Raw genomic sequence first — 20,984 nt, forward strand, 5'->3', positions numbered from 1 at the left:
GATGGGCCACATTCTTTCCATTGATACCCACAATGGGCCACTATTCCTGACACCAATGATGGGGTAGATTTCCTTCCATTAGCAGCAATAATGGGACAGAATTCCTTCCATTGACACAAGTGATAGGGCACTATTCCTTCCATTGATGCCAACAATGGGGCAGAATTCCTTTCACTGACACCAATGATGGGGCAAAATTTCTTCCATTGGCACCAAGGTTAGGACTCTATTCCTCCCATTGACACAATTAAAAGGGCACAATTCCTCCCACTGACACCGTCAATGGGTCCCTATTCCTCCCACTGACACCAAAGATGGTTTACTCCCACTGGCCCTAGTCCGGCCCTCTTAAAATCTGGAGAACAGTAAATCGGCCCTTTGTTTAGAAAGTTTGGAGACCCTAATCTAGAGTGTCAGCAATTTGGCTGATTGATGTGCTGGTCTTGGATCATAGGGCCATTAAACTGGTTGTAAAGGCTCTAGATTTTTTTACCTTTGTGCAGCAGCCCTCGTCCTTCAATACTTGAGCCCCATCGTAATCCATCAATGTGTATGAGAGCCACGGCTCTCTGGGTGCTCTTCCTCATTGCTGTGAGGTGAGAGGGGGCAGGCTTAGCCGTGGCTCTCTGAGTGGCTGGACACGCAAAGCAGTGGCTTGTGAGTGAGCCTGCTTAGGTGCCCCTGTAACAGGCAGCTTGCTGTGGGAAGCACTCTGCAGGGGGGAGGGGCCAGGGGGGGTGGAGACCTGAGAAGAGGAGGATCAGGGCTGCTCTGTGCAAAAAATTGCCTATTATCATTTAAAAGCCTCATAAAATTGTATCTTGCACCCATTCTACAAAATGTTTCTGTAAATGAAAACTTCCTGATATGCTGTATTTCCCTCTAAGCACTTGCTGCCTCTGTTTCTTTTTGTAAGGGGATTTTATTCAAAATCGACTATTCCTACTGTGGATCTGTCAATTTCTCATGTTAACAACACTAGTACTATATTCTTGTTAGCAGGTCCTGCTATACACCCTTTTCTATACTGTAATCTTGCTTTTGAGAGGGGACATATGATGCCCTTTTTGGCAGCCTAGCCATCCTAAGTTTTTCACTTCATTCCTCCCTTCATGGACCGTAAGTCCCTAAATGGGGCCATTAGATAATTGGCAGGCTCATCTGCATCTTCTGGTCCTTGGTGAGTGATCTTTGCCTCAGGAGATGTTTAGAACCTGTGATAAATGTGCAAAGAACCCTTTCTGGTCTTGCATAAGGACAAGGTGCTCATCAGGCCTATGCTTTCTTTTTTTTCCCCAGGGTATTCTCTGTATTCCACCTTAAAGAGGAGCTCCAGTTGTTCTTGTGTTTATTACGTCAGCAGCTATAAAAACTGCAGCTACTGACTTAATAAACACACACTCGCCTGTCCTAGGATCCAGCGATGTGCTCACCTGAGCCATCCCTTCTCTCCCTCTTCTCGCAATGGGGGCACTCAGAATGTGCCAAGAGGGCTAGGTGGGGGATGCCAAATGTGGATCTCCAGGTTCAACAACAGTCTAGACAAGTTTACAGATTATAGGTCCAGGGATCTGTGGGTGAAAACAGAAGACACTCTGGTGACTTTTTGGGATTAGTATACTCTAGGTTGTTTTTGTTGCGTCCACCACCATGGCCAAGCAAGTAACTAAACTGGCAGCTTTATCTTGCAAAGAACACTTTTTTGTCTTGCATAAGGACATGGTGCTCATCAGGCCTATGCTTTCCTTTTTTCCCAAGGTATTCTCTGTATTCCACCTTAAAGAGGAGCTACAGTTGTTTTGTGTTTGTCAGCAGCTATAAAAACTGTAGGTACTGACTTTTCATAAACACACACTCGGGGGCGCATGCGCGACCAGGGACGATGGCGGACACTTAACTGCTGAGCTCTGCTCATCTCTGGCCAGTACAGACTCACCCGTTCCCGCTTCTCAGCGATTCCTCCGCTCCGGGTGAGTCACATCCTATCAGCACCCGGCCCAGCATCAGGGAGAGGTTTCCACGGGGAAGATAGGGCACTTGAAGCCCCCCTCCCCGCAGCCACAAGATCCACGGCCCTCGCCGCTCCGGCGGTTCTTATCTCGGCCGCAATCCCCGACCTCAAGTAGTGTCAGGAATCCGAGGAACGATCCCGGGCCCCTAGCGGCCGCGGAGGGTACTGCACCCTGTTTTATTACCAAGGAGCTGACAGCCTCTGCTCTGATCCATCCCCAGATGGAGGATTCCGACTCCCAAGCCACGGCAGGAGGGGTTATGGACCACCCTACACCAGGGTATCTTCCATCTTCTAGTCAAAATCCTCAGCAGGCTACATCATCATCTTCGCTTACAATTTCTGCGCTGGACGATAAATTGCAAGTTTTTTTTTATGCAATATTACCATCTCCATATCCGCTGAAGTTGGTAAATTGGCCATGGATCTCAGAGGGGAAATAGCCCAGATTGGAGACCGCACGGATAAACTGGAAAACAAGTTTGATGAATTGGTGCAATACGTTCATGTCTTGGAGGAAGATAACGCGTATCTGAAGCACTCCATGTCCCAAATGCAGCTCCAACAAGAGGACCTGGAAAACCGGGAACGGCGCCAAAATATCCGTATTCACGGTATGTACGAATCTTTTGCTGATGCACAATTACACCGCCACCTACTGTCCATCACAACTGCTCCCATGGTTCAAGAGGCAGACTGGCTCATCGCTCTCTGGGCCCTAAACCTGTTGAAGGCACCAGACCACGCACCAGTCCGCTTCCACTTCTTTCAAAGCAAAGAAGCCTTACTATCAGCGGTTCGCCACAAATCTTCTTTGGAATTTAAAGGTGACAGACTCCAGCTCTTCTGCGAACTTTCCCCGATTACTCTTGCCAAACGGCGTGCTCTGAAGCCGATCACTACACACCTTCAGCAACATCGTGTCCCTTATCGTTGGGGGTTTCCATTCAAGCTGGTCGTCTCTAAGGGCAAAACTCAAGTTGTTCTCCAGGATCTTCATGAGGCAGATTCTTTCCTAAAACAGCTGGGACTTCCACCTTTGTCGGAGGATGTGTCCTCATTGCCGCCTACTCCATCCCGTCCTTCCGCCACCCACAACAAGATCTGGACACCAGTTCGCGGAGGTAGGAAGAGACTCTCGCCTATCCCGCAACGTCCACGTCCTTCTCGATCAAGCGATCCTCCTGCCTGATGATTCTCTGGGGTGACCTTCTGTGATGAATCTGGTGTTGATCCTTCCCTCCTGATCCATACATGGTTTCTATATCGGTTTTTTTCCTTTTGGCCGGCCAAACCCTTGTTGGGTGCATTTTTTGCTTTTGTTTCTCCTGGCCGAGTTTGACGACCTCCCTGATGTGATTTTTTTTTTTGTGTTATTTGAATGTTTTTTGTTTTCTATTCTGTTTCATCGATGGTATTTCATCCATTTTTTCTGCTGACACATATGCTTCATTCATTATTATTTTGTGATGGCTTTGCTGCTTTTGTCATATAATGCCTCAACTCCATTCAAAAACGGTGGATGGCTTTGAAGAAGTTTCGATCCTCAGGAGCAGACGTTATTTTTGTCCAGGAGACCCACTTCAAATCAACTGGCTACTTTCGTTTTGCCTCAAGATTTTTTTTCCAAGCCTATTCGGCCTTTGATTCTTCCGGGAAGGCTGGGGTGGCAATTTTGATTAAGACAAAATGCTCCCTTCGGGTTGTTTCCACCAAGGTCGACCAACACGGTCGTTTCATTATTTTGTATGCTTGGTAACACTCCTCTTGTTTTGTTGAATTTGTACGCCCCGAATACAGGTCAATTGCAATTCCTTTCCCAAACACTCGCCAACTTGGACTCCATTTCCACTTCGCATGTGATTGTTGGGGGTGATTTTAATTTAATTTTCTCCCCTCATAAAGACAGGAAAGTTTTGTTTGAGTCCACACCCTCAAAGCGGCAATGCTCCTCTTCTAAAGCCTTCCACAGACTGATAAGACTGATGCATGGTGGATTAGACATCCTCTACATAAACAATTTACATTCTACTCCACCCCTCACTGTAGTTTCTCCTGCCTAGACCATTTTTTCATCTCTGCTCCACTGCTTCCCCTCCTGGTCTCCTCTGATATCAACCCTATTACTTGGTCTGATCACGCTTCTCTGACCTTGAGCCTCTTCTTCCCTACTGTTCTACCGAAAACATGTCACTGGCATCTTAATGAGACCTTTCTTTCCACAGAACATCTTCGGGACGAACTCTCTCGGGGACTTGATACTTACTTTAGTCACAATATTGGTTCTGTAGCTTCTTCCTCGACCCTGTGGGAAGCTCATAAGGCGGTATTTCGAGGTCTCTGTATCTCCATGGGCTCCGGTTTAAAAAAGTCTTTCTCGAGTGCCAGGTCTTCACTTGTCCACCAACTGTCTTTGGCTGAACGACGTCTATTGGCTAAACCATCCATTTCAAGACTCCAGGGGGTAACATCTCTCCGTGACCGAATCAAAGCTCTTGATTCCAGTAAGTCTGCACAATCCCTCCTTTGGGGATTTTACGAATTTTCTAATAAACCTCACCGTATGCTAGTCAATCGACTCAAAGCACAACCCCCCCTCAACGATGCCTGATCTTTTAATCCAACCGAATGGCAGCCCTACCTATGATCCCCATGTCATGGTATTCCTTTTTGGCTCATACTGTGAGAATCTTTATAACTGTTTAACCCCAGATCTTCATCCGCCCCTTACACAGTCATCCTTTGATAGCTTTTTTGATCCCCTAACGCTTCCGAGACTATCACCCTCAAACATTGCGGTCCTTAATGCTGACATTACTTCTGAGGAGTTATTTGACACAATTAAACGTCTCCCCTCTCATAAAGCCCCGGATCCAGACGGATTGCCCTACTCCTATTATAAATCTTTCACCGGTATCCTGGCCCCCCATCTCCTCTCTCTTTATCAAGATATTTTCAGAGGTGTCATACCCCAGACAGAGTTCTCCCACGCATACATTTCGGTTATCCCCAAACCAGACTAAGACCACTCTATTGTAGACAATTATCGCCCCATTGCCCTACTAAACTCCGATTATAAGATTTTTTACTAAAATCTTGGCCAACCGACTGTCCAGACTTATCTCCAAGCTCATACATAGGGATCAGGTATGCTTTGTGCCTGCCAGGCATGCGGCAGGTAACACCAGGAGATCTATTGATCTGGTTGACTTGGTTAATCGATCCTCCATCCCTGCTATACTATTGAGTTTAGATGCTTAAAAAGCTTTCGATCGTCTAAGTTGGCCTTACATGTTTATGGTCTTGGAGAGGTTTGGCTTCCGGGGTCCATTTGTGGCAGCCTTGAAGACTCTTTATTCTTCCCCCTTTTCGCAGGTTAGATTAGCATCCTTTTTTTCGTCCCCTTTTTCAGATGTCAAATGGTACGCGTCAGGATTGTCCACTCTCTCCTTTATTGTTCATTCTCTGTTTGGAACCATTAGCTATCGCTATCAGGTCTAATCCAGATATACGCGGGATACAAACCCATACCCATGAATACAAATTATTCTTGTTCGCAGACGACATTCTCCTCACACTTTCGAGTCCCCATACCTCCCTACCAATTTTACATAAGACCTTGTGTCAATTTGGAGCCTTATCAGGCTACAAAGTTACCACGTCCAAAACTGAGGCACTCCCATTACATATCCCACCTGTTGTTCTGTCATCTCTTCAGGAATCCTTTCCCTACCGGTGGTGTACCCACTCTTTAAAATATTTAGGTAGTAATCTTACTTCCTCCTACCACTCCATATGAGGCCAATTTCCCCTCCCTATTTATAGCTATTTCCCGCTCTCTGAAACAATGGGATTCCCTACCTATCTCTTTCCTTGGATGCATTAATGTACTAAAAATGACTTTTACCCAAACTTGTATATTTATTTGCGACCCTTATTTGGCACAATAAGCGGCATAGAATTGCATGTTCTTTTTTGCTCTCCCTGTGTTCTCGGGGGGGCTTGGGGGCACTGGACATAGTAACCTACTACTATGCAAACTCACCTTCGTTTTCTCATGTCGTGGTCTGCCCATTATCCTCCTAACACATGGACTGAGATTGAATCTTTGCAGTTGTGTCCGGCTCATCCTTGCTCTCTCCTATGGTCGACCTCAGCAGTGGATGTATCTTCCTTTCGTTACCTATTCCTTGGTCCTATGCACTTTTCTTTGACTGTTTGGCAGAAATGTTAGACTAAATTTACACTGGTCTCTGACTGTTCCCCACTGACAAATATCCTATTTAATCCTAATCTTCCAGACAATATGGCTGTGTCCCGGATGTCTCCTTGGGTTGCAGCCAACCTATTCCAAATGCGTCGCTTGGTACACCCGGTGACTCAAACTACATTCATTCTGAGATCTCCAGAAAAAAGCTCCTCTACCATCCCAACATTTTTATATTTATCTTCAAATATGCCATTTTTTTTCTACCATGTCACCCTCACTGATCCTGGGGAAACCTACTCCCTTTGAACGTTTATGCATACAGGGTCCACATCAAAGGGGTTCTGTTTTAACACATATAAACTCCTTATGGACGCCCCCTCCTTATCCAATGACACTCACCTTTACATGCGTAAGTGGTCTCAATTCTTACAATGTGATATAGACCTGTTAATGTGGAAGAAAAGTTGGGAAAACGCACCTAGATCTTCTGTTTGTGTTGTCTTTACGGAAAATACATACAAGATCATGATGTTGTGGTACAAAGCGCCTGAAGTCCTCCACACTTACAATTCGAATGCTTCTATCTGCTGGCGCTGTGGTAAAGACCTTGGTTCTTTCTACCATATTTTTTGGACATGCAGTTCCATTACTCCCTTTTGGGAAGAGGTTCTTTCCCTGTTACAATGACTATTGCATACCACTCTCCCATTTGAACCATTATACTTTTTATTAAGTCTACCATTCCCAGGACTATCTAAAATGTCCAGGAAACTTTCTGTACATGTCCTGACCGCGGCTAGGAGAAGCATTCCTCTACTCCCCCTTCAATGCCAATCTTACACAAAATTATTGCTAATGTAAGACAGATGGAGTATTTGACCGCCCTACATAGTTGTTCGATTGCTGTGTTTGAGGCAGTATGGCACCCATGGGATATCTTAATTTCTTCTTCACTGGCCCAAAATGTAAGGTCCAAATAACCTCTACACTGTTATTTTATGACATTGTGTGTCCTGAACCTATGTAGTTTTACCATCGATGTACCTTTCTGTTGTTTTTTTTTTTTTTTTTGTTTTTTTTTTCCCTGTTTGCAAGCATACTGTTTGTATACTTATTTGAAAACCAATAAAAATTGTTAATACAAAAAAATAAACACACACTCGCCTGTCCCATGATCCAGCGATGTTCTCACCTGAGCCATCCCTTTTCTCCCTCTTCTTGCTATTGGGTCACTCAGAAGGGGGGAGGTGCCATGAGGGCTAGCAGTGCACCCCAGATGAGGAAGAGCAGGACTGCTCTGTGCAAAATAATCGCAAAGAGCAAGTATGACGTGTTTTTTTTTTTTTCTTCTTATAATCACCTTAAGGAAGAATTGTAATCTTGACTTCCAGTACAGTGGTCTACATTTGTGCTAGTTTTCCCAACAGATCGTGTAAGCCTAGTATAGAGTTTTTTTTCAGCATCTTTTTTATGACATGCTTTTTTTTTTTTCCTTTTTTTTTTTTTTTAGGAATGTTTTTGGAAAATAAATTGTCTGTTGAGTTGTTTCATGTCAATCCAGCAAGTGTGATGAGCATTAACAGCATCCTGGTTAAGAGTAATGTCGCTGCATTCATACCTTGGTAAGTTTCCCTTTTTCCCTTTTCTTTTTTTAATCCCAGCTGTTTAAGTAAATGACAATTCTTATTCTAACCTTACCTTGCTCCCGCCAGTTCCACAGGGAGTGAGGCAGCCATTGATGCACATGCAAATGCACAGAAAAATCACATTTATCACTTTGGAAAAGGCATCTGTTAAGCATCTCTGGCCCTTTAGTGACTCTTCACAGGAATAAATGGGATGTTTCTGCATGTGCTAGAAACAGGGAGAGTGCACAGCAGATTGAGGTCTTGCCAATTAAATAATTTTTAATTTTTTTATTGTTCTACGCTCTTTGAATATGGCCGGGGCTTTCAGAGTTTACCTGACAGCTAGTTTGAGTTGTTACTTCCAAAAGGGTACTACATCACAGCATGAAAATGCAAACCTTAATCCCCCAAAAAGAGATATTATCTAAAGTAACAGGACTTTACTGATACCAAAGGAGCAAACCGTTTTTAAAATTTTCATAAATGTTCTTTACAGCAGTATTTATAAAATATATAAAAATGGGACTTGATATATTTCCCAGATTTAAAGATCAATCAGTTGTTAAACATAACTTCAGCACTTCATATGTGAAACAGTATTAAGGTCAATGCGTTTCACACAATGCTTTTTCAGGACTTTTTATGTATTTCCCTGGAAGAGTAACTAAAAGGAGACGCATTAGATATACAGTGGATATAAAAAGTCTACACACCCCTATTAAAATGTCAGTGTTCTGTGATGTAAAAAAAAACGAAACAAAGGTAAATAATTTCAGAACTTTTTCCACCTTTAATGTGACCTATAAACTGTACAATTCAGTTGAAAATCAAACTGAAATCTTTTAGGGGGGGGAAGTAAACCTAAAAAACTAAAATAATGTGGTTGCATAAGTGTGCACACGCTCTTATAACTGGGGATGTAGCGGTTTTCAGAATTAAGCAATCACATTCAAAATAATCTTAAATAGGAGTCAGTACACCTGCCATCATTTAAAGTGCCTCTGATTAACCCCAAATAAAGTTCAGCTGTTCAAGTAGCTCTTTCCTGACATTTTCTTAGTCGCATCCTACAGCAAAAGCCATGATCCGCAGAGAGCGTCCAAAACCTCAGAGGGATCTCATTGTTAAAAGGTATCAGTCAGGAGAAGGGCACAAAAGAATTTCCGAGACATTAGATATACCATGGAACACAGTGAAGACAGTCATCATCAAGTGGAGAAAATATGGCGCAACAGTGACATAACCAAGAACTGGATTTCACTCCAAAATAGATGAGAAGAGCCTACAGCAACATTAACCACTTGCCCTCCTAAGGATTTACCCCCTTCTTGACCAGGCTATTTTTTGCATTATGGCGCTGCGTTACTTTAACTGACAATTGCGCGGTAATGCAATGCTGCACTGAAATGAAACTTCCGTCCTTTTTTTCCTACAAATTGAGCTTTCTTTTGGTGGTATTTATTCACCTGTGCATTTTTTACTTTTTGGACTGTAAATAAAATATAAGACAATTTTGAGAAAAAAACTATATTTTTGACTTTTTGCTATTAAACATGTCCAGTAAAAAAAATTTAAAAATCAAATTTCGTTATAAATTTACACTAAAATGTATTCTGCTGCATGTCTTTGCTAAAAAAAAACAAAAACCCAAAACATCCCAATACGTGTAAATTAATTGGTTTATGTGAAAGTTATAGCGTTTACAAATGGCGGTATATATACTGGGATTTTTTTTCTTCTGTTTTTACTAGTAATGGTGGCGATCAACGACTTATAGCGGGACTGCGCCTGACATTGGTGTCACTGACATACCCAGTGACACCAATACAGTGATCAGTGCTAAAAAAAAGCACTGACACTGTACTAATGGCACTGGGCAGGAAGGGGTTAACATGAGGGACCATCAAAGGGTTAACTGTGTGCTGGGCGTGTTTTAATAGGGGGTTGTGTCCATGTGCTTCACTGTAATCACACTGCTTTGGATGGCTGTGCTGTGTACAACCATCCAAAGCAGTGTGCCCAAGCTGACAGGGAGGAGAACGGTTGGTAAACAAAACCGTTCTCCTCCCCGTCGGAGATCCTCGGAAATCACTGGGCACCAGTGAGTAATCACCGGCTGATTGACAGCCGCGACCGCACGCCCCCTACTTGAAAAATGCAAAACCATGTCTTCATTATTTTATGCACCTTTGCCGCCCTGTAGCAATATTTATGCTATAGGGAGGTCAGGAAGTGGTTAATGGAGCTGCTGGTATATCTGGCAAGTACTGGCTGTGTGGTACATGTGACAACAATCTCCTGTATTCTTCATATATTTGGGTTATGGGGTAGAGTGGCAAGACGGAAGCCTTTTCTTACAAAGAATAACATTCAAGCCCGGCAAAAGTTTTCAAAAACATATCTGAAATCTCTCAAAAGCATGTGGGAACATGTGTTATAGTCTGATGAAACCAAGGTTGAACTTTTTGGCCATAACCAAAAAAGATCTTTTTGGCTCCAAAAGAACACCATACCCACAGTGAATCATGGTGGTGGCTTTTTTTTCTTCAGCTGGAATTGGGGCTTTTGTCAAGGTAGAGGGAATTATGAACAGTTCCAAATATCAGTCAATATTGGAAAAAAAACCTTCTGCTAGAAAGCTGAACATGAAGAGGAATTTCATCTTTAAGCATGACAACGACCCAAAGCATACATCCAAATCAACAAAGGAATGGCTTCACCAGAAGAAGAATAAAGTTTTGGAATAGCCCAGTCAGAGCCCAGACCTGAATACGATCGAAAATCTGTGGGGTGATCTGAAGACGGCTGTGCACAGGTGATACCCTTGCAATCTGACAGATTTGGAGTGTTTTTTGCAAGCAAGAATGGGCAAATATTGCCAAGTCAAGATGTGCCATGCTGATAGACTCATATCCAAAAAGACTGAGTGCTGTAATAGAATCAGAAGGTGCTTCAACAAAGTATTTGTTTAAGGGTGTGCACACTTATGCAAGCATATTTTAGCTTTTTATTTTTACTTCCCTCCACCTAAAAGATTTCAGTTTGTTGTTCAACTGAGTTGTACAGTTTATAGGTCACATTAAAGGTGGAAAAAGTTCTGAAATTATTTTTCTTCGTCTCATTTTTTTTACATCACTGAAGCCTGACATTTTAAAAGGAGTGTGTAGTCTTTATATCCACTGTATCATATAGTACGTTATACTCATCATAGTAAAGCAATGGTAGGATATGCATAATGTGCTACTCACATGCCCTAACAGCAGCCGAAAAAGCAGTGGTTCCCAGACTAAGCACAGATGGTGTACAATTTTACTTAGTGTTTGCCATTAATTTGCATGCCAGTGAACTTCAATTTTAAGGCGGTTTAAGCAAGACCATTCCGCCCATCATAAGTAACTAGTATGTGAACCAAATATATTAAGGCGAATTGTAGTAACAAACTTAATACCCACTTTTGGAAAGGAAAGATGTAATTTGCCAGTGTGGTTCCAAAAGGCTTCTATCAGTCAAAGGCAAAAATATGCACTTAAATATGGCAAGGGTGGCTGGAGAAAAATACCTTCCAAGTGATTTCCAAGCAGGAGAAAGATGGGACCACCACAAAAAAAATGTATTGCCTTAAATTAGAAGTTTGCAATATTAGGTTATTTTCAGTAGGAGGGAAAAACACAAAGACCCATACGTTCGATATGACTATGGTCCACTAAATAGCAAGTATTGACTCGGTATGATTCCTCCAGATTTTACGAACCAGGACATAAAAAAGAACAGCAAACAGACCCAGTTATTATAATAAGGTATACAAGAGAAACTAAAAAAGGAAATTCACTCCTACTTTACCAGCAGAGAAAAGCTCCTTCCCATCTAAGGATTCTTGATAGCAACCACCATAAGCAGATTGGAATAATATAGCCAAAGACCGGCCAGTACCACCATTATAAAGTTTGGCCAGTTCAGCTATATTCATATGGCCTGTTGCATGGATCATTGCTGTCTTTTAACTTCTAAGTTATCTGCATGTGCTTTTATACATATAATAGCACCAAAATTCTGAGTCAGCATGGCCTTGACGATCAGGTGAACATGTATTGAGATCTTAATCAGCTCGACAAAGTCTCTCGAAGCTTGTGCAGTGCTACGCCGGACAGAAGCCAGAATAGACACACTACTGACATCCCCCTTCCCAGCACGGATAAGTGCGCCAGAGCAGTGCTATGCCCAAAAGGGGGGCCAAAATGCAATAACGCTGACACCATTTCCTTCTGTGTGTATGTGCAATAAGCTCGACAGACAGAGTAGATATGGGCGGCAGACACAAAACAAATAGCCACCAGATTAGATGACAAGCATATCCATCAATATTCTAGGCTAAAACACCACAAATAAACACCCCCGCTGTTATGACCAAGAAGGCCACCAACCACCATCCAGCCCTTTGTTTCGTAGGGGCACCTTACATGAGATCAGGGCAGCGGTTTCCTTCATTTGCAGACCTAATCAGGAAAGCCGCTGCAGTGAGTCCTTTTCTGCAATGCTGTTCCTTACCGGCCCCTCTTCCTCTCCTCTTAATCTATCCTTCCCAGATGGCGGGGTTTAGCACTGCACATCTACAGAAGCAGAACCGCTTGTCTATGTACCTGTGCATGAGTCAGCGGAGGGGTTGTGACCTCCCCGTCAGCTGCCTGTGACTGGTAGATTGCATCAAAGCTCCGGTTGAGAAATACTGGTCTAATTGTCTCCTTGACTAAGTTTCATGCTATTCTGGGCTTCATTATTTTTATTTATGATTATTGAGCTTCTTCTGTCTGACATATTCTTTTAGTGCACCTGGATCTGCTGATCCACATCTGCCTCTGAAGGAAGTATGGGATTCAGTGATAGACCAACCACTTGACTCCATTGAAAAGTGTATAGACACCATCTCCCTGTCTGAGCGCAAGGAGCTTGATGTGTACATAAGTCATGTGATGTCTCCCAGCAAGATATTTGTGCAATGGCTGTCTACAGAGAACATTCTTAAAAGGTAAAAGCATGTAAACTTTTTTTTTTCCTGGTATTATATAAATGGTGGGATTGCTTTCTGTGCATCACAAGCAGGCACAGATTGGACTTATGGCACACCAGGCATTTGCCCATTGGGTTGGGGGCTTCTGGGCGGCACATGGAAGAACCGATCCATGCATTTCACTCCTGCAGCCACTGAATGCACAAACCGGTTCCTCTATATGCCACACCTTCTATCCATCTCTTTCTGCCCTTGGCTCCTGTATACTCAGTCGGTGGCCTTCCCCCCACATCGCTCCTGGGTTCCCCAATCCCTGCCGTTGCTGTTTGGGATCTGTCAGGATAGACTGTCCCCTAGGGCTTTTGAGCTGAGAGAGTCTCTCTCCCACAGCCTAGAGCCAGTGCTGACAGTTCCCCCCCTCACCACCACCACAGAGGAGAGAGAGAGCTGGTTCTGCCCCTCCTACTCTCACCCTCTCCTCCTGTGTCTGCCCTGCCCACACTCCCTGGCAATCTTGTGTCTTTCTCTTTTTCTTTCTCTCCCTCTCTCTCTCTTCTCTCTCCCTCTCCCTCTCTCCTTCCTTCTCTCTCTCTCTCCCTCCCGCTCCCCCCCCCTCTCTCTCTCTCTCTCCCTCCCTCTCTCCCTCCCTCTCTCTCCCTCTCCCTCTCCCTCTCCCTCTCCCTCTCTCTCTCCCTCTCTCTCTCTCTCTCTCTCTCCCTCTCCCTCTCCCTCTCTCTCTCCCCCCCCCCCCCTCTCTCTCTCCTTCCTTCTCTCTCTCTCCTTCCTTCTCTCTCTCTCTCCTTCTCTCTTTCTCTCCTTCCCTAAATACATAAGTGGTCCATATAGTGACCTTGGATTCATTTGCTTTCAGCTTATTGCATAGGACAAGGTTGCACTCCTTACGTCTGGAGGAAAAGAGGTTTACCCATCACATACAGAAAGGCATTTTCACAGTAAGAGCTGTGAAAATAATAGACTCCCGCAAGAACTGGTTCTGGCCAGCCCAGTAAATTTGTTTTAAAAAGGAGATTGATGCATTTAGAAATGCCCAAAATATAACTGTTTTCTAATTTTTAGTGGTAATAACACTAGAGTTAGTAGATCCAGAGAAAATCTCACGGAGGGTCAGAAAGAATATTGTCTCGCCCACTGAAGCAAATTGAATCATGTTTTTTTTTTTTTGCCTTACTGTGTATTAACTGTCAGTATAGGATAATGTATATGGAGGTTTTCTATCTGTTTTTTTTTTTTTTTCTTGGTTCAAGTTAACGGACTAGTGTGTTTTTTTTTTTTTTTTTTTTGTTTTGTTTTTTTTTTTTTAAACCTATGTAACTCCCCCTCTTACAACTTTGAAGCCTTCTATCCTATGCTCTCATAATTTTATTTTTGTTTAGGAGCAATTTTATTGGGATAAAGACAAAATCTAGACTACAACAATATCCATAAGATTAGATGTCAACGATCACTGTCAAAAAAACATTCTATAAGTGCAGATCACTACGATTTTAGATTGTATCTTAAATATAGCTCAATGAAAGGACAGTAAACCCATTATAAATATATTTTCAAAATTAATTTTGCTTGAGGTGATTGTAGCCGTATTAGTGCACTTGCGACAGAAACAATTGAGTACTGACATGATACTTTTTTTATTTGCACTAACATACAATTTTGAGGACAAGCTTTCGGGGTATGTCCCCTTCTTCAAGGTCCAAGCAGTACTCATTGTTTTCAAAATTCAAAAATTGAAAATGTTGGTGGTGCTTTTGACTCTCCCTGTCACATGATTATGGTTTAGGTGACGACACTTATCCATCGCCTAAACCTCAAAAGAATTTATAAAATTACGGATTAGAAAAACAAAAAAAGGCAAAATATTCAGTAGCAACTCCACTTTCTTTAGCATACTGGTATGTCTAAAATGGTGTGATGTAGTTTTTCTATAATTTTGATGGATTCCATACATGCAAGCCCTTGGGACCTGCAGGAGAAAGCAGACCTCTGTAAATATGCCCCAGGGAATCTAACATCGCCCAAAAAGGAAGCTTAAGGAATGAAAGGGGAAGCTAGACTAATTCCTAGTACAAACTGAGTTTTTTTTTTTTGTTCATCCCAGATGGCTGAAGGAAATAAACCTGAGGAGCTTGGGATGCGCTCACTACTAACTATGCAGTGTCCCCTCTGAGCTGTTGTGTTCTGACGGGGACCGTCCCCCCGCCTGAACATACCAGTCAGCGCTCACAGCCGTTACCGACATGCCTGTTCTATGGTGGACAGGCTGCTGTATACACGGGCCGAATGTCGGCTGGTTTCTTTTGAACCGGCTGATTCCGTCTGATATTTGGTCTGTGTGTACCAGGCATTACTTCTTGTTTTAGAAGGACCATAAATGCAGTGATTGACAAACAAGTGTGTTTAAAGGATAAGTTCACCTTTACAAAAAAAATGTTTTTGCAGGAAAAAAAATATGCATTAGTTTATTTGGAACCTGTAAAACATTGCACCCATGATTAGCAGATCAGGGATCTAATGCCACAGTCCTGCAGACTGCCTGTGTAGTTTTCTGCCCATACCACTGATACGGGCAGGCAGTTACACAATGACAGGAAGCTCAGGGAACTACCTAGAGAGCTCTGCAGCAATCTGGTAAGTCATTGAGTACTACAAGCTGACAGCCACAAAGGCTGTTGAAAATTGTAGTTTTCCCATTAACAAAATACTGTAAATGAATGAAACAGCCGGGTAGGCGGAGCCCTGCTCCGCTGCATGGTATTTTTAAAAATTGATTTGAATAACCAGCGGAATTAGAAGATTCCCCCGCTTGTAGTCAAAATGGGGGAGTAGAGTGGAGGTTGGGCATCTGTAACATGTTACACCCTGAATATGAGTGTAACAGTTGGGCATTTTTTTTCAGCAGCCCCTGAACTCTCCTCTACATGCATGCTCCAAGAAGACTCAAATATTTTTTGAATGGCTGTAATGGTGTGTGTCTTCACGGATACGCTTATGCGGATGATTTACTATTGTACATAGCAGATCCACTTGTCTCTTTACCAGTTTTATTGTTTTAAATACGTGCATATGGTGATCTGTCAGATTTTAAGGTTAACCTGCAAGAATCAGAAGCCCTCAATGTTTCCCTAGCTACTTGTTTGCTTGCTCACCTCAGTAGCAATTTCCCTTTCAGTTGGGCCTCCCAAACCATTCAATATCTTCCAATCTTCTCTTTTATTTTTCATTTCAGCTTCCAGCCTTTATTGAGTACTTTCTCTGCAGACTTAGAGAAATGGAAGATTTTTGCTATTTCTAGGTTTGTAGATTCAACATCCTAAAGATGAATACAACGTTGTGTCTCTTTATCTTTTTCAGGCTTTGCCCCAGTTAAGATACCTCAGGATTTCTTTTGTAATCTCCTGTCAATCTTTATTAAGTATGTTGAGGGGGGGTGGTCTCCCCAGTCCTGCTTTATACTGTACTATGGAGCAGGAATCCATAACAGTCTCTTTAGCCGTCCTTCCATGGTCTGGGGCCCAATACTTGATTGAACCCACTCTAATGGAACTCTGCAGGTACTTCAGGCTGGAGAAGACATCCAGCTTTCCCTCTCCACTGACTTTTATTATAGACCCAGACTTCATTTCGTTTTTTTCAAATAACGCCTTTCCAACTACAGCCAGACCTAATCCTGGGCCTGCTCTGCTCTGAGCCTCTTTATAAGGCTGTTTTCACACTGATGGGCTGCGGTTTACCTGAGCAGCGGGTGCAGCATGGCACATCTGCGACTTTCCTGGGTTAGCCACACTTCTCCCATAGACTTATGTTATATCCTGAAGGTGTGGTGCACTTTTGGAAGCATAATAGTATAGGTCTGCTTTCACTGATGCACTGCAGTTACTCACACACTGTGGGTGAACTGCAGGTACGCTACACTACACCCACGGGGTGGGTATTTTGCAGCACATCAGTGTGAAAGCAGCCCTATACTATTATGCCCAGTGTATTGCTTCACACTGACCTGAAGATCTCCTCTCTCCTGCTGCTGTCACCACTCTGGAGACCACTAGCTGGGATAAAAGGTGGAGTGCAACTGGTATATCTCCGCATGGGACAGGAGGCAGCACTACAGAGGCGGTATCAGCTTATGTGGCTCTTGCTCCCTACTACAGCTCCAACTTTAGAAGTAGTCCCTCTGCATTGCACTCTGATTGGTAAGTCATGGTCTGGGCTTGCTGACCCACCATCTCAGAGCATCAGTCACCCAGCCAAGATCTACTGGTTTCTGACCCCCGCTCTAGGGAAACCTGACTTCTTGTGCCGTCGACTCTGAAGCTCCTTACCCTTCCTACTTCTACTCGGAGGGCAGGGAAAGATGACCTTCACCTTCTGAGGTCTATGTTTCACTCCCCACCTCCAAGCGGCTCTGTACCTGCCAGTTTGTGCCATCTTCTTGGTATGTACTTCAGCAATGTTCCCTTATGTGTCTCCAACCATGATGCTTTGGAGACTGTGGCCCTCAGCCTTTAAACACTGCATTTTATTGTGGTGAAATCTAGTCTATTACTTTGATGCCCTGTATCTGTGTGTGTTTGTGATTCACACATTACTGTTAATGGATATCAAAAAAGCGTAGTCTTGTCATATGTCCTACTGCTATGTTTTACTACATACCTTAAATAAACAATTTACAGGAAAAAAAAAAACCTTGTGATGAAGTGATTCAGGTACATTGCATTATGCTGCTGCTTTTGGGAGATTGGACACTGATAAAGCTGTAAGTTTTTGCTTTGTGTAACCTCTTTCACTCATGTGTTCGGTTTTGTAGCAATACTAGGAGTGGGCCATAAAAACAGAGGGGAGGGACCAATGTATACCAAGGGTTATTTCTCAAAAAGGATTTTATTTTAAAATCCTAATTTCTTAATTCTACATTAGGGAACATAGGATGAAGTAATTCTGTAATTCACCAGGATATTCAAAAGCAATTGAGGGTAGGAAATCTAGCAATGAAATGCTAACAGGCCAACGAGAACAAAAGGTTGTCACAGTTGGCTCAATAAAGCCTGCAGAGCTACCTGAAGTACCACATGACCAAAATAAAACTTAGTGTTACTAAACCCATGACCCTGCATTCACTATATCTGGTCTCCCAAAGTAGACACAACATGGCATTTCAATTATTTTAGTAAATATAAACTTCTAATAACCTTTTATCAGCAGTATATATCAGTCTTGTGACTTCTATCAGTGTCCAGCTGAGCACTGGTTAAAGCTTGTAGGAGGAGTTTTTTTCATTCTCTGTCTGTCCTAATAGGCTGCATAACTACTGACCCTCTGTCTGGACAGTGCTGACTTGCCTTGTGCTGATCACATGCACCCTCCCAAAGAGGAAAAAAAACTCTAGCCATACACATGAAACTGAGCATGTGTGGAGTGACTCCTAGAGCTCTGTATTACTAGCAGATGGATTGGGGACAGTAGAAGGGCAGAGTCAGAGAAGACAGGATGTAACCGCCCTTTTACACGTGGAGGATTAATCAATTTGGTTCCACAGTAAGTTTAGTGAGCATGCTGTACTACATATGCAGACTGATTTTACTGTTGTGGGTTTAGTAACACTTTAAAGTGATATTAAAGACGGATTAAAATAAAAATGTCATACTTACCTGCTCTGTGCTCTCCCCCCCCCCCCTCCCCTGGCCCCTCCCTTGTGATGACGAGTGCCCCCACAGCAAGCAGCTTCCTATGGAGGCACCCTGGTAGGCTCGCTCCTGAGCTGATGCCCCTGTCCATTCACACACTCAGCTCGGCCCTGCCCTCCGCTTTCTCCTCACTGACTGTGATTGACAATAGCGGGAGCTTGTGGTTCCCGCTACTGCTTCAGCCAATGTGGAAGGAGAGAAGCAGGAGAGACGCTGCTCTCGTGCGCATTGCTATTTTGAGACTGGGCTATGGTGAGTATTGGTTGGGGGTTGCTGGTCACAGAGGGTTTTTTTCAGCTTCATGCATAGAATGCATGGAGTTAAAAACCTTAAGCCTTTACAGCCACTTTAAAGGCCTACTGCAACTTTTAGACTACATGTAGGTGGTAACATGTTGCCAAGCAGACCACTCCTGTGACGTGGATGCTGGAACCTTCTTGGGCTATTAACAGAAATCTGAATCAATAAATTACAAGCCCGGTCCTCCCTGTAGCAGATGGACTTGTAGTTCTTAATGGAAAACAAGTGTGGCGATTATACTTCTTCCAGAGCCTTGAGAGCCTGCATCTCGGTAGGTATGGACAAAGAGCTGGAGGAAGTGACTGAAGGAGTTTGCTTTACATCCACTGATCACTGTTGCAATACTTTGTAGGATAATTTTCAAAATAAAAAAAAAATATATATATATATATATATATATATATACACACACTGCGTTCCAAATTATTATGCAAATTCTATTTAAGTGTCACAAAGATGAAATATTTTGTTTTTCAGTTTAACTCATGGATGGCATTGTGTGTCAGGGCCCTTTTGATAACTAAAAACAATCTCGGACACCTGTGATAATTATTGTAAATAGTAAAAAATATATGAGCGCTGGGTGACAACAGGCAAAATACAGGTGGGAGCAGCCAGCATGGAAGAGGAAACAACCTCAGATCCTCCAAGTAATGCCAAAGATAAAAGTACAAATGCGGCGCTCAGTATTAGTTACAGTGTGCAGATAGTATCTCACAGTATTAGAACTTAATAGGTATAATACATGCGGATAAATGTGACTGCTGTGACACAGTGAGCAATGATAAACTTTCGTGACTGTTGTGACTGTGGTATTGAATAATATTAATAGCAACAAAGCTAATTGAATATAGTTCATGCGGAGTGAAATGACTATAAATGAACAGTAATATTCATAACTTCTATGGCTAGAAGCAACGAGCATACTATGCACCGATTGGATAGTATCCCATAATGTCATAAACTGATAGGATATAGTTCGTGCAGATTAATGTGACCGCGGTGACACAAAAACAGCGGATAACTTTCGTGACTGCTGTGGCTGGAAACAATAAACATACTATGCACTAACCAGATGGCACAGATAAATGTGCGTTGGAGTAAATAAGACCTACTCCTAGGTACTCTGGGGGTGGGAACTCAGCATGCGGATGTGATCATCAGGTGGAGGTACTTCACCTGCTGTCATCTATCCAAAGCAGGATTCCACGTCTCAGGTTAACCGTGTCCGGCAGTACCTTTTATACCCTCAGGGGGATCATACACGCAGATGGAAACCAGGAAAAGGATCCTTCAGGATGAGGACTCTCGGTGCCAGATAAATGAGCCCAGAGAGAAAAGAACTCCAATAGTGTAGTATGTTTAATGATAATATTAGAGTAACATCAAGGTACAGGTAAAAAACAGAGCCAGAACTTACATCTGAGGTAGTTGGTAGGTAAAGTAGTTAGCAATCCATGAGAAAGGGTATCTCACTAACGCGTTTCGTGTAATAACACATTTTCAAAGGGAGAGAACCCTGTCCCAAGTGTGTCCTTAAATAGGCAGAGGCCTAATGAATCCATTTGATAATTCTGCGGCATCGCGGGCTTCCCGCGCATGCGCACTAGCGCGTGCGGCGGCCATGTTTTTGGCTATAATGTCTAGAGGACAAATAGCAGTCGCGCATGCTCAGTAAGACCTCCGGCGGCCGTTTTGCTGTGGACTAAAGCAGCACAATAGTAAAGAATGGGCACAGGGGAGTGCTTTGAAGTGTCCGATGGTTTGTCGAGGCATGTGGCCGACTCTCAATGCTTACTGGGGTGGTGCAGTGGAGTCATAAGACTGGGGTCATAAATAATAGGATTATAACCCGATCTGAATCTCTATATAGAGATGTAATGGAAGCCACAGCACTATCCCCACCTGGTGGCCAAATGTGGAACAAACAATATGGGATAAGAATCTCTCCATATAGAGCCACAATACATATGTGAAGTAAAACCTCTAACATACTATAGGATTAGTGATAAAAAAAGTTTTAAGGAAAAGAATATTAACCTCGTGATGACTGGATGAATAATAGGTTAAAACAATAAGAACACATATATGTAATAAAATTATAAAAGGTTACGATAATGGTGTTCCATAT

At 43.0% G+C, this 20,984-nt stretch overlaps 1 protein-coding gene across 1 annotated transcript in view; it reads left to right on the forward strand.

The window, feature by feature from the left end:
* Positions 1 to 20,984, forward strand: part of RNF17 (ring finger protein 17) — a 458,697-nt gene that overhangs the window by 191,945 nt on the left and 245,768 nt on the right. The window contains exons 20-21 of the mRNA XM_089666019.1: positions 7,732 to 7,843; positions 12,672 to 12,872. Coding sequence (XP_089522145.1) covers positions 7,732 to 7,843; positions 12,672 to 12,872 — 313 coding nt within the window. The remainder of the gene's footprint in view (positions 1 to 7,731; positions 7,844 to 12,671; positions 12,873 to 20,984) is intronic.

The sequence above is a fragment of the Staurois parvus genome, unplaced genomic scaffold (genome assembly GCF_062004578.1).
Source record: "Staurois parvus isolate SC_StPar_1 unplaced genomic scaffold, SC_StPar_1.0 ptg000050l, whole genome shotgun sequence".
NCBI classification, from domain to species: domain Eukaryota; kingdom Metazoa; phylum Chordata; class Amphibia; order Anura; family Ranidae; genus Staurois; species Staurois parvus.